Source organism: Bufo gargarizans, chromosome 5, assembly GCF_014858855.1.
Source record: "Bufo gargarizans isolate SCDJY-AF-19 chromosome 5, ASM1485885v1, whole genome shotgun sequence".
In the NCBI taxonomy this organism is placed as follows: Eukaryota; Metazoa; Chordata; class Amphibia; order Anura; family Bufonidae; genus Bufo; species Bufo gargarizans.
In genome coordinates this window covers 493,107,676-493,132,515 of record NC_058084.1, presented here as the reverse complement: position 1 = coordinate 493,132,515, position 24,840 = coordinate 493,107,676, and the positions used below count along the sequence as shown (strand labels likewise).

Below are 24,840 nucleotides of genomic sequence, written 5' to 3'. Positions count from 1 at the left end.
TAAATAACATGTTACCTTTATTCCAAGGGTCAGTACAAAGCTGTGCGAGGGCTCTGGGCGACCTGTAGTTTTCATTGCTACTATTCTGGACTACATATAGCTTTTTGATAACTTTTTAATCCTTTTTTAATGCATAATAAAGCATATTTAAATTGAAATATATATCTATTTTTACATTTTCAATTCAATTCTTATTTACAATTTCTTTGATTTTATTTATTTTTTGTTTTACTTTTTAGTTCCACTAAAACGAGATCATGCAATCTTCTGATCTGTCATTCAATACACTGCATTTCAGTAGAAATACTGTTATCAGTATAACACTGACAGTCATCCTATTAAGCCTTGCAACTGAGGTGAACTTATAGGTGTAAATATATGGCAGACCTAGAGGCCTTCATCAGACTCCTGACTGCCATGAAGTGTCTTTGGCATCCCAATATTAAATTGTATCTAAGGGTCTGTCATGGTATGCGACACCTACATGTACGGCACAGCTCGTGAACTACCCTCCTATTGCACTGTACATGTACAGTGCGGAGCATAAAGGGTTAAACTACATAAAACCAAGATATTGATCTATTTTGTGTATGTCGTAATGTAAGATTATCATAAGGCCTCACGCACATGGCATGTTCTGTATGGAGCTGCAATAGGGCTAACACAGAAGTGCATGAGCCCTTTACTGTAAATCTGTACAGAGGCAAATTACGTTTTTTTTATGGGGCATCCTCAATCGAACCACATACAGGTGAAACTCGAAAATTTGTATATCGTGCAAAGTTCATTTATTTCAGTAATACAACCTAAAAGGTAAAACTAACATATGAGATAGACTCATTACAGGCAAAGCGAGATATTACAAGCCTTTATTTGTTATAATTTGGATGATTATGGCTTACAGTTTATGAAACCCCAAAGTCATAATTTTGAGGTACCCTTTGCTCAGGGGGTATGGATTAATTAGCTGACTAGAGTGTAACACTTTGAGCCTAGAATATTAAACTTTTTCACAAAATTCTAATTTTAAGCTGCATTGATGAAATTCTTTTTAATTTGAATAACGGAAATAAATGGACTTATTTTAATTTTTCGAGTTTCACCTGTATGTACAGACGTCCTCTCCACTTAATGCATTGCTCATGTCATGTGGAGTCCAACTGACCCTATTGGACAGTGCTAAGAGGCCATATAGCTTGAACGATACTGTATTTCAGCCAAAGGCAAACCAACAAGAAAAAAAAAAGCCTGGAATGTCAAATAAAATCAATACACATTAGGTAAAGAAAATAAATCCTGCTATTGCCAAAATTTGTGAATTTTACTAATTAATTCAACATTTGGCTTTTTGTTCCCATTGTGAGTCGGAGAATTAATGTACTTTGCATTAATCAGATAAAACAAAGGAGAGATGAATGCAAATATTACTTAGTAAAAAAAAAGTTTTGATTGACACACTGCAGGGAGAAACAGAGTATTGCACCGTATTGCTAAGGATGCTGTCATGTCACCAGGGGTCATGGCTCAGCAGCATGTCTCTCCTGGCAGGGCCATGCCAAGGCTGAGTATCATGAAGCTGGAGCCAGGACAGGTACGTTTCTTACACCTGGAAAACCCCTTTAAATGTTTCATTGTTCTCTTCTCTATTTATTGGTAAGTATGTAATTTTAGGTATGGGTTGTGGAGTTCAATAATCAATTTCAGACACCAATTTTTGGTGGGATTCATAACACTAGTTAGACTTTGACCTAGAGGTCCCCGACCTTTTGTTGGACTGGGAGTATTGAGCCTCAATGCATACTAAAAGTGGAGCTGTATTAAGCCGAATACAGTGTCAAATGTAATAATTTATCCAAATGTTATTAGTTCTATGAGATCCATTGACATATTTGTATGTACAGTCAAATGCAATCCATGTGTCAATGAATACTTTGCCAGTTAGTATATCTTACTACGTTGCCATAGATACACTTGTTAATGACACATTTCCATGTAAACAGACAACATGCTGACTTTGTATGTTATGTACTGAACAGGAGAAGAATGTACAGTCGTGGCCAAAAGTTTTGAGACTGACACAAATATTCGTTTTCACAAAGTTTGCTGCTAAACTGCTTTTAGATCTTTATTTCAGTTGTTTCTGTGATGTAGTGAAATATAATTACACGCACTTCATACGTTTCAAAGGCTTTTATCAACAATTACATGACATTTATCCAAAGAGTCAGTATTTGCAGTGTTGGCCCTTCTTTTTCAGGACCTCTGCAATTCGACTGGTCATGCTCTCAATCAACTTCTGGGCCAATTCCTGACTGATAGCAACCTATTCTTTCATAATCCCTTCTAAGAATTATAGGGTTTTTGTTTGTCCACCCGCCTCTTGAGGATTGACCACAAGTTCTCAATGGGATTAAGATCTGGGGAGTTTCCAGGCCATGGACCCAAATTGTCAACGTTTTGGTCCTCGAGTCACTTAGGTATCACTTTTGCCTTATGGCACGGTGCTCCATCGTGCTGGAAAATGCATTTTTCTTCACCAAACTGTTGTTGGATTGTTGAAAGAAGTTGCTGTTGGAGGGTGTTTTTTGTGAACCCAATCCCTTGGATGAGAAGCAACCCCACACATGAATGGTCTCAGGATGCTTTACTGTTGGCATGACACAGGACTGATGGTAGCGCTCACCTTTTCTTCTCCAGACAAGCCTTTTTCCTGATGCCCCAAACAATCGGAAAGAGGCTTCATCGGAGAATATGACTTTGCCCCAGTCCTCAGCAGTCCATTCACCATATTTTCTGCAGAAGATCAATCTGTCCCTGTTTTTTTTGGAGAGAAGTGGCTTCTTTGCTTCCCTTCTTGACACCAGGCCATCTTCCAAAAGTCTTCGCCTCACTGTGCGTGCAATTGCGCTCACACCTGCATGCTGCCATTCCTGAGCAAGCTCTGCACTGGTGGCACTCCGATCCCGCAGCTGAATCCTCTTTAGGAAACGATTCTAGTGCTTGCTGGACTTTCTTGGACGCCCTGAAGCCTTCTTAACAAGAATTGAACCTCTTTCCTTGAAGTTCTTGATGATCCTATAAATTGTTGATTGAGGTGCAATCTTAGTAGCCACAATATCCTTGCCTGTGAAGCCATTTTTATGCAACGCAATGATGGCTGCACGCGTTTCTTTGTAGGTCACCATGCTTAACAATGGAAGAACAATGATTCACCCTCCCTTTAACAGGTCAAGTCTGCCATTTTAACCCAATCAGCCTGACATAATGATCTCCAGCCTTGTGCTCGTCAACATTCTCACCTGAGTTAACAAGACGATTACTGAAATGATCTCAGCAGGTCCTTTAATGACAGCTTTTTGGGATTAAGTTAATTTTCATGGCAAAGAAGGACTATGCAATTCATCTGATCACTCTTCATAGCATTCTGGAGTATATGCAAATTGCTATTATAAAAACTTAAGCAGCAACTTTTCCTATTTCCAATATTTATGTAATTCTCAAAACTTTTGGCCACGACTGTATATTTAGGTTTTCTGTAGATTTACAAATTGCCACTGGTACGCGCCCATTGATAATTATCTTCCCACTGATGCTTGTTGCACATCATACTGTCTATATTTTATGTTGCTGTAGTTTGTCAAATAAACATGCAGTTTAAAGAACAGACATTTAATTGCCGAGTTGTCCTGAAGATGAACACCACTGATGCAAACATTTTCACTAAAACACCTTGCATACTTCTAAGAGGCCCAATTTTGAAATTTTTGTGGTGATGTCCAGCAAACCAGACTGTGCTTTACACTAATTTGCATTAACCCCTTAAGGACACGGCCATATTTCACCTTAACGACCAGGCCATTTTTTGTAAATCGGACCAATGTCACTTTATGTGTGAAGATGAAGAACTTTAAAACGCTTTTACTTTTCCAGGCCATTCTGAGATAGTTTTTTCATCACATATTGTACTTCATGACACTGGTAAAATGGAGTAAAAAAATGCATTCTTATTTATAAAAAAAAAAAAAAGAATTACCCAAAAATCTGGAAAAAATAGCACATTTCAATTTCTCTAATTTTATATCAGATCGTAATACCTCCAAAAATAGTTATTATTTTACATTCCCCATATGTCTACTTCATATTTGGATCATTTTGGGAATACCATTTTATGTTTTGGGGACGTTACAAGGCTTAGAAGTTTAGAAGCAAATCTTAAAATTTTTCAGGACCAGTTCAGGTCTGAAGTCACTTTGTGAGGCTTACATAATAGAAACCACCAAAAAATGACACAATTTTACAAACTACACCCCTCAATCAATTCAAAACTGATTTTACAAACTTTGTTAACCCTTTAGATGTTCCACAAGAATTAATGGAAAATAGAGATGAAATTTAAAAATTTCACTTTTTTGACAGATTTTCCAAGGGTTAACAGCCAAACAAAACTCAATATTTATGGCCCTGATTCTGTAGTTTACAGAAACACCCCATATGTGGTCGATAATTGCTGTACGGGCACACGGCATTGCACAGAAGGAAAGGAACGCCATATGGTTTTTTGGAAAGCAGAATTCACTGGGATAATTTTAAGCTGCCATGTCCCATTTGAAGCCCCCCTGATGCACCCCTGGAGTAGAAACTCCAAAAAAGTGACCCCATTTTGGAAACTACGGGATAGGGTGTCAGTTTTGTTGGTACTATTTTATGGTACATATGGTTTTTGGTTGCTCTATATTACACTTTTTGTGAGGCAAGGTAACAAGAAATAGCTGTTTTGGCACCGTTATTTATTTTTTTATTTACAACATTCATCTGACAGGTTAGATGTGGTATTTTTATAGAGCAGGTTGTCACGGATGCGACAATACCAAATATGACAGCTTTTTTGGATTGTTTGTTTCAGTTTTACATAACAAAACATTTTTTTTTTTTGAGGATTCTTTAGTGTCTCCACATTCTGAAAGAAGCCATAGTTTTATTTATTTTTTGGGTGACTGTCTTGTGTAAGGGATAATTTTTTTCGCGATGAGATGACGGTTTGATTGGCACTATTTTAGGGTGCCTATGAATTTTTGATCGCTTGCTATTAGACTTTTTGTGATGTAAGGTGACAAAAAAATTGTTTTTTTTCCAGCATTTTATTGTTATTTTTACGGTAGTCACCTGTCATGTGATCTTTTTATAGAGCAGGCTATTACGGATGTGGCGATACCTAATATGTCTACTTTTTTATTTATTTAAGTAAGTTTTACACAATGACTTCATTTTTTAAACAAAAATCATGTTTTAGTGTCTCCATAGTCTGAGAGCCATAGTTTTTTCAGTTTTTAAGCGATTATCTTGGGTAGGGTATGATTTTTGCGGGATGAGATGACAGTTTGATTGGTACTATTTTGGGGGGCATATGCCTTTTTGATCGCTTAGTGTTGCACTTTTAGTGATGCAAGGAGACAAAAAAAATGTTTTTTTAGCATAGTTTTTATTTTAATTTTTTGACGATGTTCACCTGAGGAGTTAGGTCATGTAGTATTTTTATAAAGCCGGTCGTTACTGACGTGGCAATACCTAATATGTATACTTTTTTTATTTATTTAAATTTTACACAATATCATTTTTGAAACAAAAATAAATAAATCATGTTTTGGTGTCTCCATATTCTGAGAGCCATAGTTTTCAGTTTTTGGGCGATTATCTTAGGTAGGGTCTAATTTTTTGTGGGATGAGATGACGGTTTGATTGGCACAATTATGGGGTGCATATGACTTTTTGATCGTTTGCTATTGCACTTTTTGTAAGGTAAGGAGACAAAAAATCTTTTTTTTAGCACAGTATTTATTTAAAAAATTTGACTGTGTTCACCTGAGGGGTTAGGTCATGTGATTTTTTTATAGAACCGGTCGTTACTGACGTGGCAATACCCAAAATGTATACTTTTTTTTATTTACTTAAGTTTTACACGATACCAACATTTTTGAAACAAAAAAAAATGATGTTTTAGTGTCTCCATATTCTGAGCCATATTTATTTTTTATTTTTTGGGCTATTGTCTTAGATAGGAGCTAATTTTTTGCGGGATGAGGTGACAGTTAGATTGGTACTATTTTGGGGGGCATGTGCCTTTTTGATCACTTGGTGCTGCAATTTTTGTGATGTAAGGTGACAAAAATGGCTATTTATTTCCACCGTATAATTTTTTTTATGGTATTTATTGGACAAGGTGGATCATGTGATATATTTATAGAGCCGGTCATTACGGACGCGGCGATACCTAATATGTGTGGTTTTTTTTCAGTTTTTTATTATAAAATAAGGGGAAAGGGGCGTTTTTTTTTTACTTTATTAATTTTATTAAAACATTTTTTTATTTTCTTATTTTTTCTTTACTTTATTTCTGATGTTCACTTTTGGGGGTCTGATCCCCTCTGCAATGCATTACAATACATCTGTATTGTAATGCATTGCCTGTTCCTGTACTACAGTGATTAGTACACAAACAGGTTGCCTAAGAGACCGGGCCTGAGGCTGGATCTTCTCGGCTCCCGTAGAAGGTAGTTCCCGATGCCGTGCAAGGTATTGGGCAGCCTCTGCACGGCATCGGGAACTGCCTTCTGAGACATCGAATCTCTGCCACAGCAGCGCGGGGACTCGATGCGCTCACCCGACACAAACCCCTTCTATGCCACGGTCAGCGGCATAGAAGAGGTTGATCCACAGCGATCGCCGATACGGGGCGTCACAGGACCCCCCTCGGCATTGACCCAGGGTGCCTGCTGATTGATTTCAGCAGGCACCCAGTTTTGTAATACAGTACCAGTATGTCATGTGTCCTTAAGTACCAGGTCATCATGTGTCCTTAAGTACCAGGGTACCGGTACATCATGTGTCCCCAAGAGGTTAAAATGGTCATCACGTGACATTTTGTGGACATTCCTGGGGGGGGGGCTAAAATAGTCTTGCAATTTAGGATGCAAGTGTTGGTAAGGTCTGTATGCACATGTACCACCAGGGATGAGCTAAATGTCTATAGTTTGATATAAAAAAAACAACAGATGGATAATAAAACATAGTTCCAGAGGTGTTAACTGCCATGTGTCCATATTGCAATATATACGTGTTGCCATGGATTAACATTTCACCCCGGAAACAGTCATCGATATCAATGTACATTGACAAACTCTATCATGAAAACACCATAATATGTTTCTGCATGTTGCCTAGGAAACACAAGTTGTCTTGTAGACATGTTGCCATGGATGCACAGTGCCAGTTATGAACTATGGATACAAGTTTCCATGGATACGAATAATGCCTTGGCTAAACACAGAAGTATAAAGTTGCCATGGAAATAAGTTGCAACACATACACAACTTCCCATTGATACAAATAGTAATTTGTTGTGGAGAGGGATTGTCATATTTACATGGATGATCATTGTTGTCTTAGAGACCTGGTTTCTAGGGATATTCTAGGTTGTTCACATGACCTACCATAAACATATACATTATTGGGGGATTTATTAAGCCCCCTGTGGCAGAAAAGTGGCTCCAAAAATGCTAATTTTTGGGAAACTCGAAATTAAGTGAAATCTTGTGACTTAGTGCTCACTCCTTTTTCAAAAAAGTGGGAAAGGTGTAAGAGGCCGACACATTCCTCCAAAATTTACCATTATGTAAGCCAGAAAATTGGCAGATATAATACCTATCTGATTTCAGCTTCTGTTGCACAAACATCTCAGATGTGCTATTGTGTAGTTCACCAGTATGTAGTATGAAATGTCAGTCGCAATAAATTCTGTTTTTTGGCTTTTTTTTTTTTTTTTTTTTTTTTTGGGGGGGGGGGGGGGGGGCATCGTTGCTATTATAATATGTGTACTTTTCTGAGAAAAACATTGACTAATTGATTTTCTGATTAATTTTTGCATATTACCTACATAGTTGACACGTCTTGATTTTGCATGAATAGTGCTGCTTACTGGGCCATTAAAAGGCAGGGTTAATGTAAGCTCCACCCCAAATGGTCCATTTTGGGGGCATTTTGGGCCATTTTGGAGACATTTACGGGTTGTCCATGAGATGGAGCTTAAAGGCGGTTGTCCAATTTAGTGATATTGATGACCTATCTTCCAGCCTCTTCAAATAGCTGATTGGTGGTGGTTTTCAGGCATCAGACCTCCACTTATTCTAAAGTCCTAAATATCATGAACCTAGTGTTACAACTGTAGGTAGGGATAGACAAGGACAGTAAGCCCTAAGGCTAGAACTCAGCCCGCCTTCCCTATCTACTTGCAATACAAGTCCTAGATAGCTAGACCGCAACTGGTTGACGGTTCTTACGCTACTTAAGTATAGAGATGGACAAGCAGCAAAGACAGACAAACACAATACCAGAGTCATACGTAAATGCAGTACCAAACAACAGGCAGAGAGTGGTCAGAAGACAAGCCAAGATCAGAACCAGACAAACAAAGCAGTATCAAACAAGAGACAGAGAGTGGTCAGAGGACAAGCCGGGTCAGAAGAATTAAAAATCCAATAACCACAGGAACAAGGAACTAGGAACACAGCTAGTGAGTCAGAGACTATCACTGGCACTGATGTATGGCCAGGAAAGGTTTTAAATAGAGCACAATGTCCCTGATAAGAACTTGATAGGTCCACGACTTGGCGCCCCATTAGTCAGAAACACTAGCACACACGAATAGAACAGCAGAGCAATCAGCCTACTGATAATCTGCCCCTGTACACACTGCAGGGAGAAACAGAGTATTGCATTGTATTGCTAAGGATGCTGTCATGTCACCAGGGGTCATGGCTCAGCAGCATGTTTCTCCCGGCAGGGCCATGCCAATGCTCACGACACTGGAGCCTGGACAGGTACGTTTCTTATACCTGGAAAACCCCTTTAAATGTTTCATTGTGCTCTTTATTTATTAAGTATGTACCTAGAGGAATTTTAGGTATGAGTTGTGTAATTCAATAACCCATTTCAGGCATCAATTTTTGGAGGGATTTATAACACTGGTTAGACTTTGACCTAGGGGTCTCCAAGCTTTTGTAGGTTGTCAGTCGTTTTCCAAAATGACTGGTAGTATTGAGCCGCAATTCATACTAAAAGTGGAGCTGTATTAAGACTAATACAGTGTCAAATGTAACAATTTATTCCTCTGGTACCAAATTCTATTAGTTCTATGGCATCCATGGTACAAAAGTGTACAATAGTACCAACAGATGGAAGCTACATAGAAGAGACCTGGAATTTACACATGGCCCTCAATCCACAGATTATGAAGCGCCGCTCTATTCCAAAATTTTGGAATAAGCAACATAAAAGTTTTTACACTTCGATGGTTCAGCTTCTGTATTTGAGGGGGAGCATCTCCAGTGACTAACTGTGGCTATTTCTGGTACATATGAAACAGTTTACTCCATCCTATGCAATCTAAAACACTTGTAAGACAAAAATAGTATTTCTATGATATAGAGATGTCTGTCTGCTCACTCAAAGAGTCTTAAAGTCTGTAATCAGTCAAGAGCCTGGCTTTAAGTACTCAAAGGATTTATAGTGCTTTATAGATTCTTCCATTACCTGAAGGCCCATAATAATTGCCACCTTAGTTTAAATACAGTTGTGTGACTTTTGAAAAGTTCCTTCAAGACAACTTGGAATTTAGTTTCTCCATTCAGATATTGATCTGCTTCACTCAGATTCCCCGCAGTTTAAGATCATAACATCAGAAAAGCTACAAATGTTGGATCTGCTGAGCAACAATCTAGTTTCGTATTGACAAACCTATTCTTATATGGGAGTAAGTCTTTAAGTCTTACTAATTCAACATCTGGCTCTTGGAAAACTTGAACAATGACTTAGTAACTTAATAAAAAGACTCATTATCCCATTTGATGTCCTGTAGTTGTGGTTTCAGCTATATGAAGGTTATCGATTGCACGGGCTTATATCAGAGAGCTGCTCTATCTGGGGATTGGAAAATTTCATATTTACAGTTTTCAGTCTCATTGCAAAAATATGAGAATGTTTTGACATAGAACGACCCTATCCTGTAGCGTGGATTTGGATAGGAATTTTAATTTCATTCCAAAAAGGAATTTAGAAAGAAATCCAAAGCACAAAAATTAAGTAGGAATTTTAATGTAGACAAAAATTTATCAAAGCATGAAAAATTGCTATTGGGGACTAGTGATAATCCCATGTTCTAGGGTAACTGGCAGACCAGACATTTCGACCAGGATGGACCTGGTAGTGAGTACCTAAGAGTGAGAGCAAATTATATAGATACAAGGGCAGAGCAACATGGTGAATATTTCCCTTGGACATACAGTACATGGACAAAAACTTTACCACAGCTTAAGATGTTGTTGTTGGGCCCACTGGCTTTCTCATTTCTAGGGTGAGTGGCATATCAGACCAGTGTGATCCTGGGTTCTGGGTGTCTGTTGAGGCACTGACAAGCCAGGACCAAAGTATTTAAATGTATGGTAAATCTAGGCTATTAAAAAGGCTATCTGTTTTGGTTTCTAAAATTGATAGTCGGGGCTCATGCCTCAACTTGATTAGATATTTGATAGATTAAATAAGCATTCACTTTGGTCATATACACTGAGGATGCAAACAATTCGAAGACTTTTGTCATATAAAAGTTTGCTCTCTTTTGAACATCTTGATAAGACAATTATATACTACCTGATGCAGCGATGCTTTGAAGAATGGCCTTAAGCATCTTTCTTTTGTGCTTGTTTATCTACCCAGCATGCATTACTCGCTTGTTAGATAGGCTCTCTATAACTATTGCAGTAAGCATTTACAGCCCTACTGATGATAAGGGGAAATGCACAGCTGGGCATACTTTATATACTGCTTTCTCCATCAAATCAAATATTTGCCTCTGACAACATATAGAAGTCAAGCTGTTGTATATGATCTAATGGTGTGAACATGGGGTAAGCAGAGACATTCCCTAAGGCTCTGTGCATGCTATGGAAATACCATTAGTCATTCGAAGACAACAGAATATATTAAAGACATAAACATATATTAAAATAATAAATCAACCTCCTACCTTTATAAGAACTCGTATTATTCCAGTAGCTTTTGGTGACATGTAGTACCAAAATCTCAGCATACAAGTCCTCGCCGACTCCTTCCACTTGGAGCTTTTCATATGAGCTTTTTCACCACGTAGACCAACATATGATGTCTCGAGATACAAAAAGTGACCTATTGTACAGACCACATGGAGCACAAAAAATGGTTCTATTAGGTCTCATAGTTAATAATGTTTTTATTAAGGTCTCATGCACGATCATTGTACAGCTGTAAAACTACGCCTGTGGTTCAATACCCTTCCTCTCCCTGCTTCCAATGTGATATGGGGTCATAGTGAGCCTTTTTTTCGACACAGAGAAAAAATTATGGAATGGTCCTTCAGCCTCCATATTAACGGATGCATTCATGAGATATTTCAGTATTGTGCTGTAGAGAGGAACTGTATGGCAGCAAATAGATTTCCTAGAGACTCTGTATGGCATGACCTAATTTTAGGTATTTTATACAACAAACATCTTAAAGGTCTATCAGGCGGTTTTTGTAGATCCTACCTTTCATAGTGGTTGGTAGGGCTTGACTAGTCTACTAAAACAGTGTATTTGTTAAGTTAATCAAAAATTGCTTGTTCAAATATGCTTCTGAGCTGTTAGTAGCACCAAGGGGAGGACCTAGCTCCTTGGTGCATCATCTGGCTCCATAATCTTGAATCTGTGCCATGCACCACAGTTTCGGCACATGCACAGTACCGCTTCTGATTCCTGCCTGAAAGAGAAGGAGGGTCTAGTGCCAGTGCTTGAGGTTCTGAACATCTCATTAGCATATTTTAACAAAGTACTGAACGTTGCTTTTGCCAAATGCAGTAATGAATTTATATAACAAAAGGTACTATTTTAGTAGACTATTTAAAGGCTATGGACACCTTTAAAATTAGTCTATTTGATGACTATCGCTCCTGAGTTCTGTCAGTTGACAGCTTATGAGAAGCCTTATCTCTGAACTCCTGATCTCAGACACTCATTATAGCTAAAGTCTTATCAAACTGATAAAAATATGGCTTCAATGAGTGTTTATGGGGTCAGGAGGAAATCAGAGATTAGGCTTCAGATGAACTGCCAGTTGACAGAACTCAGGCAGGAAAGTCTGCAAATAGACAGGTTTTTATCACAAAAAAACTACTGAAAATCTTTAATAAAGACCAATTCAAAAATGTTTTTAGCCCAAAATGAGTAAAATATAATCAAAGAAAATTACCCCAAAAATGTCCATAGCCTTTAAGCCCTACCAGCTACTAAGAATGGTCTCATATGCAAAAACTTGCTGACCCTCTCCCTTTGAATATTTTATTCTCGAAGCTTAGGGCATATGTTGGGTATAGAGGAAACAAGTTTTCATCTTCATTACTAGTGGAGCAAGTCATGACTTTTTCCTATTGATTCTCATGGAATCAATGCAAATGAAAGCGTGTAAAACTAGAGGCTTGTGCCAGTGTAGGTCTACAGAACTTGATAGTCAACAAATTTGGGAACCATGTGACACAGGTCCTATAAAATAAATTATACTTTCATAATTGATCGTTGTTTGCAATTATCATTATTAATGCTCAAAATCTTTTCAATCGTAATGGTAATTGCTATATATTATGAACAGGTCTTCAAGGGAGAGGAGACACCATGAGCAAAGAGATGGCAGCCACTGGAGGTGGTGGGTTCCAAACGCATTATCACAATAGTTTTGATGGACTCTTTAATTTGAACGGTGGGGGTTCTTAAAGGAGGAGCATTCCAAAAAGTGTGTCTTTCTTGACAGAAATGTGAAGGAAGTAGTAGAAGAAGGTCATTGAGAGTCACTTCTACAAAAAGAATTTAGAGGTAAAAGTTGTAATTGACATACTGAGGCATATTGAAGCTATAGGGAGGGAAGAAGTAGTAGTCCTCCCCAAGTCTTGGTACCTCAAGGGGCCCAAAGGCTGGTCTACGACATAAAAAAGACCCAAGTATTATAAAGACAACATGTTAGATGGGGACCCTGTTCAGATTTTGTATCGGTGTCCAGCTGCTGCATGTTATACCTCCATTGGCAAGGATGGCAAAAGTTTTAAAGCTCCACATTTTATGCCGCAACGTTTTTCTCTCACTTGTGACTACATAAATATCAATTCATTGACAGCCTGAACCTCATGAATATAAATCAGACCTTATGATTATTAGGCAATGCTTCAAGGGTTCCTGACATCCTTGATAAGTCAATGATACGAATCCCTCTGCTGTCTGTAGGTGATAGGTCGGCTTTAATGGTAGCAGGTTTACACAAGGTTAATACATGAGAAGCTTTAACCTGACTCCATCCCTTCTACTCCAGAATGTCAATTACTCCCAATTACCCTAATTTATAGATCACTATAATACATGACAGGAATACGTATCTCTAGGCTCTTTATAACGTGGGATTGTATTTTAGTGAGTATATTGTAGAGATGTGAAGTCCTCTTGTGTACAGTAGATGTCTTTTGCTCATTATAGGAATGCTCCTATTGGTTTGTTGGTCAATGTACTAATTTCGCCCATGTCATCAAAATGTAACATTGCATTACCGAAATGTCATCGTTTTTATTTCATAGATAGTAAAGGATGAAAATGGCAGTTCTCATGACTACATTTGTATCCCAAACAGACAAACCAGAAAGGCTTAGAACGGTCTTCCTCTAAATGGAAATGGATATTTGGCCACCATTATCTGTACAAAATAGATATTCAGTACAGAAGCAAAAATAGGTTGTAAGGTTAAAGGTGTTTAATAAAATTCTTGCATATGGGCATCACAGGGGTCTCCTACTCTATGAAACTGTAAGAGCTACTCTTCTCTGGTGAACCTAGTCCATCCATGCATTTCACAGATAATCATAGAAGGGAAATGCCTGGCCAGAATACGCACCCTATGTGAGTAACCGCTGATTGACGGGGATTAGAGCAGCTGTACTCCTTTAAAAAATAACTTGTCCTCATGAGACAACCCCTCTATGACTTGTAATGAATGTCATTACTCATTTCCCAACATGTGATATGTTTATTAACATACGGTATATGCAGAATGTCCACACTTTAAATCAGACATCTGGGGCTAATGTCTGCGATTGACAATAACACTGATCACAGACATTTAACCCCTCACGTGCTTTGGTCAGTTGTGACCATGACATCTGAGATGATTTTCTTTGGGTGCACTGTGCTCCTTGGTCCAGAAATGCTCAGATGCTCCAGTCAAATAGGCTAAATGAGTGAAGGGGAACTCTGAACCCGGACAAACCCTTGAACGTCCCCAGGATGCTGATACAAATGAATAATGTGGTGATGCACAGGAGTCTATGACACCTTTTCTCACCATTCACTCTCATAAGGCACAAGCCATTTAAGGCCTGTAGTCTATGCAAGGGTAGGTCAACTACTTGCAAGATTACGTTATTGCCACTGTCTGCACTGGGCCACAGGCAGCTCAAGATGCAAGTGAGAAGAGACCTGTGACCTGCACTGCACTACTGAAGGTGACATGGAACGAGTCTTTTTGGACCCTGATCCAGTCCTATCATCTCCGTGCAAAATAATATGTTTGCAGTTAACCGTCACAAGGGTACTACAGTCTACCACCATGGCCACCCTAATATACAGCATCTCATAAAACCAAACTGCTTTAGTTTGCCAATCAAGCCTGGCTAATAACTGCAGAAGTCTACCACAAGCCGGGAATTCATCTGTTACGACCCCCCAATATCTTTTTCTACCACAAGCGTTTCCTCACAATGTATGTAATAACCAGATCTTACCATTTTCATTTCCAAGTGTATGGTCTATGGGAGGTCTTAGAGACTTAGATGAATGCCCTCCCAAAATCCAGTCAAAACTGTCAGCCACAGAGTTTTTCCACCCGCATGCACCATTTTCAAATGTGCATGATGTGCCACACTGTATTTCATCTGTGTTATCCCCACAGTCATCGACAAAGTCACATAACTTTTCAGAGGTGATGCACTTTTTATTTTTACATTTAAGAAATCCCACTGGGCAGTTATCTGGGAGAAAACAGTTTGGGGTTAGACACCGACCATACTACAATAGATATGAGAAGAAATTCTGGCTAAATACATTCATCTTACAGTTGGTGGAGAATAAACCCAATGTTCAGAATGAGCATATTATTTTTAAGCACCAGTTCTACTTTTTCCAACATAGAAGCTGGAAAAAGTGGGAGAGACCGAGGGCAACGTTTTAATTACAATTTGTTTATTTGTTCCGCTTTATAAAAAGATCATAAATTAGTTTGAAATCTTGGGCGTTGCAGTTTGCGTTTCATGTTTTAAATAAATTTTTTCAGAAACAGCACACCGATGTAGTTTGTAATTCAACCTTTATTTACCAGTGGTATATTCTCAAGTTATTTTATGACATTTATTGCTGTCTGCAACGTTTCGGGCCCATTTGGTGCCCTTTGTCAAGCTGGATGGCCGGTCTGTATTTTCACGGCGTGCGGCCATCCAGCTTGACAAAGGGCACCAAATGGGCCCGAAACGTTGCAGACAGCAATAAATGTCATAAAATAACTTGAGAATATACCACTGGTAAATAAAGGTTGAATTACAAACTACATCGGTGTGCTGTTTCTGAAAAAATTTATTTAAAGCTACAATCTCACTCCGCGGGTGGAAGGAGGTAACAAGAGACGAGCACCCACAAAAGCCATTCAAATTAGACGTGTGCTGAGGTGTCATTACGATTAAGCAGTTTGCGTTTCATGTTACCTGGGAATGTTTGATGCATGTGTACTGGAAAACTGGTGGTACAGAAGGGCCCATACTAACTTTTACAATGGGGCCCTATCACTGCTGGATGTGTTCTGGATTTTGCAAGTTTCAGTTTGATACTTCAAAGGGGTTGGCCCGTCTCACATATCGGTGGCATATCAATAGTATATGTCTCCAATGTCAGATAGATGTGGGTCCTAGAGGTGGACCCTGCACCTATCTGACTTCGGTGGTATATCCTAGCACCAATGTGTGAGATGGGACAACCCCCTATATATTTGGTAGTAAAGTGACAAAAGGCAAGGACAAATACAGGATTTTAATTTTCAAAACCTGCAGCTCAGATGGCAAATTGTTATATATCTTTGTACAAATGAAGGTTTAGAACTGGGATCACTACTCCAGCTGTGGTAAAACTATGACTCCCAGCATGCACACTTGCATGGCTGTTTTCAGAACTCTGATAGTACTGAATGTAGCTTGTTGGAAGTTGTAGCGTCACAACAGCTAGAGAGCTGGAGGTTGCTGATCCCGAGCGACATGCTTGGCTATATTCGTAAGTCCCATAGAAATGAATTGGAAGCATACCACACAACCACGGCCACCGCTCCATTCACTTCTATGGAGCTGACGGAAGTAGCTTGGTTATTTTCAGCAGTCCCATAGAAATGAATGGAGGGAGGCTGCGCATGCGTTATACACACTCCTTCACTTTACAGGCTCCGTTCTAGAGATAGGCGCGGGTCACCCGCACTTATCTGAAATTGGCGGCATATCCTTTGCAGAGTGCTGCTGTGATGTCTTTGGTTTTACTTTTGTATTTTTGGCCACAGCGATGCACACCTGCACATTAACTTCATTTTATAGGATATGCTGAACCTAAGTGTATGCACTGGAGTGGTAGGGAATTTAACAGGTGAGTACTGGTTTTTACTAATGCTAGATACATTTTTCAAATGTCCTGAAAACTGCTTGTCCACCTTGGGGTGGTGGGTGGCTGGACCTGCAGAGGGAAACATACCAGCCTCATCACCTCCTCCGTTCCTCTGCTGCCACTGTTATACTCCGGTCCCACTTATCCACATCCGGCTTGACAAAGGTCTCATGGTCTCATGTGCCGCTGCAGGTGAGTTATTGGCCGCAGTGGCACATGTGACCCCCGTCAAACCTGATGTTGATGAGTGTGACCAGAGCAAGCCAGCAGGGGACTAAAGAAGTCGGAACCTGGTGACAGGTACAGGGTAAGTATGCTTTCCTCCACAGGTGGGGGGGTCTGGCCAAAAGGCAATTTAAGGGTAGAAAACATTATTTAAGCCTTTTCTAATGCAACTAACAGATATTTAGAAAAGGACTGACCTTTTTGGTGCAAAGAATTTACAAAGTCTTACCTTTTCTGAGAGGCTGTGGGATAAATACAGAAGATGGAAAACACTCATTTGAGAGGACAATGTCATCCAGAGCTATATCTCCTCTTTGATCTTTGCCAACTTTCCCTTCAAACATAATGTAGAAATCTTCTCCCAGATCATGAAGTGATAGCTCTTTTCTCTGCCAGAAATTCCCCTGATCTCCAGTCATATTTAAAAGTAGATTTTCATGTCCGCTCACTGTCACCTGATACATGGTCAGTGATCCGATGCCCTCTCCATACATGTGGAAGTAAAAGATGATCTGTGGGAGAAGACAATCGAATGGTGCAGACAAAATAGGTCATAAGAACTAGTTATAAGGCCATTATTTAAAGGGGTTTAGCCAGGTTTATAGGTTATCCTCTATCCACAAGATAGGGGATAACTAGCTGATCGCCGGGGGTTCGACCATTGGAGCCCCCATCAATCCTGAGAATGGGAGTCTCTATCTGATGGAGCAGCAGGTCATGCATGCGTACGGCTGGTCCATTCATTCTCAGTGGGAGCGCCGGAGAAACCTGAGCGCTGTACTGGACTATGTCCAGCGCTTCCGTAGAGAATGAATGAAGCAGCAGTGCATGCACGACCTGCTGCTCCATCAGAATGGGGAACCAGGTCTCCCATTCTTTGGTTTGAGGGGGATCTAGCGGACTGATCTCCAGCGATCTACTAATTAGGGGATAACTTTGAAACTGGCCACAAACCCTTCATGCTAGAGGTCCGCAACTTTTTTGAGATGACAGCCATACTCAAGTATAACAGGAGAGATTGCACTGAAAACTGCATTGAAAATATAATCCAGTTTACATCATGCATAAGAAATTCCTGCAATTTTTTATTATTTTTTTTTCTTCTCCCTTCTCTCTTTAGAGAGGAAGTGAGCGGCACGCAAAGGGCGGGGGGTGGGGAATTCAAGTGTATGTATGTATTAACTGTATATTGTATACATTTTGTAATGTTGGTCAAAATTGTAATAAAGATTAAAAAATAAATAAATAAATAAAATAAATTCCTGCAGATTTCATGTCGCAGTACTGAACTTCAAATCCATAGTCCTAGTCATTGCAGACCCTGAGAAATGTTGCATAGTGAACATTTATCACATTACACACTGCTCATATCCAGGGATTACGACCACGGCTGCAGCGCAGATATGAGGTGGCCAGGACGGGAGCTACTGCGTATATGTGTCTATGTGCGCTGCCACAGTCCCGGGCCACCAGAGAGGATGTTGCTTTTTCCTATAGTGTGCACGCACGACCACCGCTGATGGATTGCAGAGTGGTCATAACCATGGACATGAGTAGTGTATAATGTGATGGAAAAATGAATCCAGCCAGCAAAGGAGGCAATATGGACAATCACAATACATTAGTAAGTGCTTTGTATTAACTTTCTCTACATGATCAATGCCAATTGCTAAATTGAGACAACCCCTTTAAAGTGTCCCTGGAAAAAAAAAAATCTAAGATCGGCAGTTTTAGTTCATTGGTGGTAGTTGGGTCCAAAACAAATGGAATGCCCCATTAGACAATGGAACTGAGTTACCCAACTCTGCAGTCAAATGTGGAGCACTGTCATTTTATATAGCGCCCTATAGTGATATGTGTAGACGTGTCATTACATAGACAGTCCTATAGAGGGATAGGGAGCACCATTACAATATACTGTATATAGTGAGATATGGAGCACCAGAATTACATATATACAGCCCTGTAATGATATAAGGAGCACCATTATTACATATAAAGCCCTATAGGTATATATGGAGAACTATTATTACATATAAAGCCCTATAGGTATATATGGAGCACCATTATTACACATGCAGCCCTATAGTGATATATGGAGCACGATTATTACACATGCAGCCATATAGTGATATATAGAGCACCATTATTACATATAATGTCCTATAGTGATATATGGAGCCCCATTATTACATATAATGTCCTATAGTGATATATGGAGCCCCATTATTACATATAATGTCCTATAGTGATATATGGAGCCCCATTATTACATCTAAAGCCCTATAGTGATATATGGAGCACCATTATTACACATGCAGCCCTATAGTGATATATGGAGCACCATTAATACATATAAAGCCCTATCGTTATATTTGGAGCACTATTATTACATATAAAGCCCTATAGTGATATATGGAGCACCATTATTACATATAAAGCCCTATAGTGATATATGGAGCACCATTATTACATATAAAGCCCTATCGTTATATATGGAGCACCATTATTACATATAAAGCCCTATAGTGATATATGGAGCACCATTATTACATATAAAGCCCTATCGTTATATATGGAGCACTATTATTACACATGCAGCCCTATAGTGATATATGGAGCACCATTATTACATATAAAGCCCTATAGTGATATATGGAGCACCATTATTACATATAAAGCCCTATCGTTATATATGGAGCACTATTATTACATATAAAGCCCTATAGTGATATATGGAGCACCATTATTACATATAAAGCCCTATAGTGATATATGGAGCACCATTATTACATATAAAGCCCTATAGTGATATATGGAGCACCATTATTACATATAAAGCCCTATAGTGATATATGGAGCACCATTATTACACATTCAGCCCTATAGTGATATATGGAGCACCATTATTACATATAAAGCCCTATAGTGATATATGGAGCACCATTATTACACATTCAGCCCTATAGTGATATATGGAGCACCATTATTACATATAAAGCCCTATAGTGATATATGGAGCACCATTATTACATATAAAGCCCTATAGTGATATATGGAGCACCATTATTACATATACAGAGCACCCTATGGAGGAGTGCTATTACTTTATGTTAGCAGGCAGAGTTTGTGGCTTGTATGTAGATTGTGCTAATTCTTAATAAAACGCCACCTAGTGTACTGGGTTATGGGTCTTCAGGTTTTTTAGTAGGGAGTGGAGGGTCGACTTAATCATGCAATGACCTGACGGGATATTTTCCTGTAGAATCAATGTCCAATCTGCCCCTGGGTAGCTACAGAATTTGTAAGTCAATGTCTAATCCATGAAGGAACCTTGAAGCCTGACTAGGGATATCAGCCAAACCAGAGGCGCCGTCTGTAGACAGTTTTTCTGGAGCTACAGCAGCTCATAGTAGGGTCCTGTTCAGCTGGATGAGATGCCTTTCACACAGCTCTCAGGGGTTACATCCTTGGTCCTGTTTCTTTTCTTTTAATTGGTCTGTTATTGACTCACAAGTAAGTTACTTATAAGTAGCACTAAAGAGTCAATTTTCTCCATTCAGTTGGAGACCTAATTTGCACATATTTTGTCCCAGAATTTTAACCAAATGTAACCTGAAATTACTTCAGAATCTTATTACCTCATGGCCTCATGGTTTATCTGTACAGAGCTACATACATATGCTGTATAACACAAATCTCATAAGGCTCATACCTAGTTTGCCAATACGTGTGCGTCAAACACTCCCCAGATTTCTGATAAATTAAATTGTTTTTACTGAGCAGAAGAAATTTTAATAAAAAAAAATATTAATAAACCAAAGTTGCCCTTGGCCTCATCCATTTTATCTAACTTGTATTTTGGAAAAAGTGGAACCAGTGCTTAATAAATATGGTGCTCATGCTAAATCACATATTCCTGACTGTATTTACACCAGACGACTGGCATAAATACATTGGCAAATCTCCCCTATACAGCCATAAATCACTGGTTCTTTTCATATAATATATTACAAAGCTGGCTGCCTGCAGACACCACTAGAGGGAGCTCAGTGCATAGGAATTCAAACAGTAACTGTAATATTCTCTTTGCACTTCGCTCCCCCTAGTGGCAGCTGCAGGAAAATGCAAAGCTTTTATGTCAGGAAGAGAGAAAATTCTGTTCCATCCTCCTTCCCCCAGGTACCATGTGGTCTACCTCCATTAAATTTATTTTTTTATGTATTGTTTATTAACTCCACATGTGCACCACTTTTACTATGCATCATTTAACAGAGTTGTGATAAGTCAATATTTTCTATACAATAATTTAATTTAATTTTTACATTCATCCTGATCCCTTAGGGGTTAAACATACCGTGCAGTTTCTGCTCCATTTGCTTATTGGTGGTCCTGAAAGCTTAGCCACCTGGCCTGGTAAATGTGGAAAAGATGCCTCTATGAAAATATAGAACCCAGATGGGTTCTTTGAAGTGTGATCAGTCACTGGACCAGTGCCAACAGTAGGAGTGCTCCCAGCTCTCATGCTCCAGTCGAAATTATCGCTCTGACTCTGCTTCCAATCACAAAGATTAAATTCGAAATTACAACGTCCAAGATAGGAGCCTAAAAAGTAGAAGTAGAAGCTCATCAGTGGCATTCACTGACGATGCATAGTATACTCAATTCAAGAGTTTAGAGGAAGAAGAATACTGAAGTAAAAGGATAGTCTGACATCTCAACATTCATGAATATCCACAGGATATGCCATAAATGCCTGACTGATGGAGGCCTCAATTCTGGAACCTGTACCTATCTCCAGAATGGGGGTCCCCCGGCCAGGTGGAGAATGAATGAAGAAGTGGCTACGCAAGTGCACATCTTTCTCTATTCACTTCTATAGGACTTATGGAAACAGTAGAGGAAGCATATTTGATCATTTCCATGAAGTGAATAGATAGAGTGGTGGACACTCACTGCCTGAATGCACCACCTTGTCAAGAGGAATGAGGGGTTTAAAGGCTATATGGACCCTTCGGGGGGTGGGGTAGTGTATTTTATGATTGCATTTTACTCATTTGGGACTGAAAATCACTTTTTCAACTGGTCTTTATTAAAAAATATTGAGCCCTTCTGTCATAAAGGATTAAATGTTTGTCTAGCAGTGTGACTGGTACTTTCATCTAATAAACCTTATCTTACTATAAAAGGTCATGAACACTCAGTAAGATAAGAACTAAGCTATAATGAGTGTTTATAAGGTCCTAGATAAGAAGCTGTCAGCTGAGCTGACAGAGAGAAATTACAGATCTTATTACTAGAGAATCTCATGGCTGCACAAAGACAGTAGTTCAAAATTCTTAACAAAGACCAATTGAAAAAAAGATTTTTAGCTCAAAATAAGTACAATGCAAAAAAAATTTAAAAAGGCCTTCAAACATGCACTTTAAGGAATCTCTGTTTTGGAGGAAGGTGCAGGTCCCAGATGTGTATATATCTACAGTATATACGCCAAAATGTCAATGGTGGGAATGACAATTTGGGGGCATTTTTTGCAACGCTGTGTTGTTGTCACAACCAGACAGCTGAGAAGCTCTGACAGAGGCCTTTCAGAACCTCCTCTTTGAGTTTCTGTGTTGTGGTATTCAGCTCCTCCTCTCCTTAGCCTCTCTCAGCTGTCATGTGTTGGACTAATTGCTTCCCTTTAACCACTTCAGCCCCGCTAGGTGAAACCCCCTTCATGACCAGGCCACTTTTTACACTTCGGCACTACACTACTTTCACCGTTTATCGCTCGGTCATGCAACTTACCACCCAAATGAATTTTACCTCCTTTTCTTCTCACTAATGGAGCTTTCATTTGGTGGTATTTTATTGCTGCTGACATTTTTACTTTTTTTGTTATTAATCAAAATGTAACGATTTTTTTGCAAAAAAATGACATTTTTCACTTTCAGCTGTGAAATTTTGCAAAAAAAACGACATCCATATATAAATTTTTCGCTAAATTTATAGTTCTACATGTCTTTGATAAAAAAAAAATGTTTGGGCAAAAAAAAAATGGTTTGGGTAAAAGTTATAGCATTTACAAACTATGGTACAAAAATGTGAATTTCCGCTTTTTGAAACGGCTCTGATTTTCTGAGCACCTGTCATGTTTCCTGAGGTTCTACAATGCCCAAACAGTAGAAAAACCCCACAAATGACCCCATTTCGGAAAGTAGACACCCTAAGGTATTCGCTGATGGGCATAGTGAGTTCATAGAACTTTTTATTTTTTGTCACAAGTTAGCGGAAAATGATGATGATTTTTTATTTTTATTTTTTTTCTTACAAAGTCTCATATTCCACTAACTTGCGACAAAAAATAAAAAATTCTAGGAACTCACCATGCCCCTCACAGAATACCTTGGGGTGTCTTCTTTCCAAAATGGGGTCACTTGTGGCGTAGTTATACTGCCCTGGCAATTTAGGGGCCCAAATGTGTGAGAAGAACTTTGCAATCAAAATGTGTAAGAAATGACCGGTGAAATCCGAAAGGTGCACTTTGGAATATGCGCCCCTTTGCCCACCTTGGCAGCAAAAAAGTGTCACACATGTGGTATCGCCGTACTCAGGAGAAGTTGGGGAATGTGTTTTGGGGTGTCATTTTACATATACCCATGCTGGGTGAGAGAAATATCTTGGCAAAAGACAACTTTTCCCATTTTTTTATACAAAGTTGGCATTTGACCAAGATATTTTTCTCACCCAGCATGGGTATATGTAAAATGACACCCCAAAACACATTGCCCAACTTCTCCTGAGTACGGCGATACCAGATGTGTCACACTTTTTTGCTGCCAAGGTGGGCAAAGGGGCACATATTCCAAAGTGCACCTTTCGGATTTTGCAGGGCATTTTTTACACATTTTGATTGCAAAGTTCTTCTCACACATTTGGGCCCCTAAATTGCCAGGGCAGTATAACTACGCCACAAGTGACCCCATTTTGGAAAGAAGACACCCCAAGGTATTCCGTGAGGGGCACTGCGAGTTCCTAGAATTTTTTATTTTTTGTCACAAGTTAGCGGAAAATGATGATTTTTTTTTTTTTCTCTTTTTTCCTTACAAAGTCTCATATTCCACTAACTTGCGACAAAAAATAAAAAATTCTAGGAACTCGCCATGCCCCTCACGGAATACCTTGGGGTGTCTTCTTTCCAAAATGGGGTCACTTGTGGCGTAGTTATACTGCCCTGGCAATTTAGGGGCCCAAATGTGTGAGAAGTACTTTGCAATCAAAATCTGTAAAAAATGACCGGTGAAATCCGAAAGGTGCACTTTGTTATATGTGCCCCTTTGCCCACCTTGGCATCAAAAAAGTGTCACACATCTGGTATCGCCGTACTCAGGAGAAGTTGGGGAATGTGTTTTGGGCTGTCATTTTACATATACCCATGCTGGGTGAGAGAAATATCTTGGCAAAAGACAACTTTTCCAATTTTTTTATACAAAGTTGGCATTTGACCAAGATATTTTTCTCACCCAGCATGGGTATATGTAAAATGACACCCCAAAACACATTGCCCAACTTCTCCTGAGTACGGCGATACCAGAGGTGTCACACTTTTTTGCTGCCAAGGTGGGCAAAGGGGCACATATTCCAAAGTGCACCTTTCGGATTTTGCAGGGCATTTTTTACACATTTTGATTGCAAAGTTCTTCTCACACATTTGGGCCCCTAAATTGCCAGGGCAGTATAACTACCCCACAAGTGACCCCATTTTGGAAAGAAGACACCCCAAGGTATTCCGTGAGGGGCATGGCGAGTTCCTAGAATTTTTTATTTTTTGTCGCAAGTTAGTGGA

General features: G+C 39.2%; 1 protein-coding gene across 1 annotated transcript in view; it reads right to left on the bottom strand.

Moving 5' to 3' along the window:
* Positions 1-24,840, bottom strand: part of MALRD1 (MAM and LDL receptor class A domain containing 1) — a 500,726-nt gene that overhangs the window by 279,284 nt on the left and 196,602 nt on the right. The window contains exons 23-27 of the mRNA XM_044295614.1: positions 21,370-21,617; positions 17,242-17,524; positions 17,115-17,126; positions 14,879-15,124; positions 11,075-11,232 (exon numbers count right to left, since the gene is read on the bottom strand). Coding sequence (XP_044151549.1) covers positions 11,075-11,232; positions 14,879-15,124; positions 17,115-17,126; positions 17,242-17,524; positions 21,370-21,617 — 947 coding nt within the window. The remainder of the gene's footprint in view (positions 1-11,074; positions 11,233-14,878; positions 15,125-17,114; positions 17,127-17,241; positions 17,525-21,369; positions 21,618-24,840) is intronic.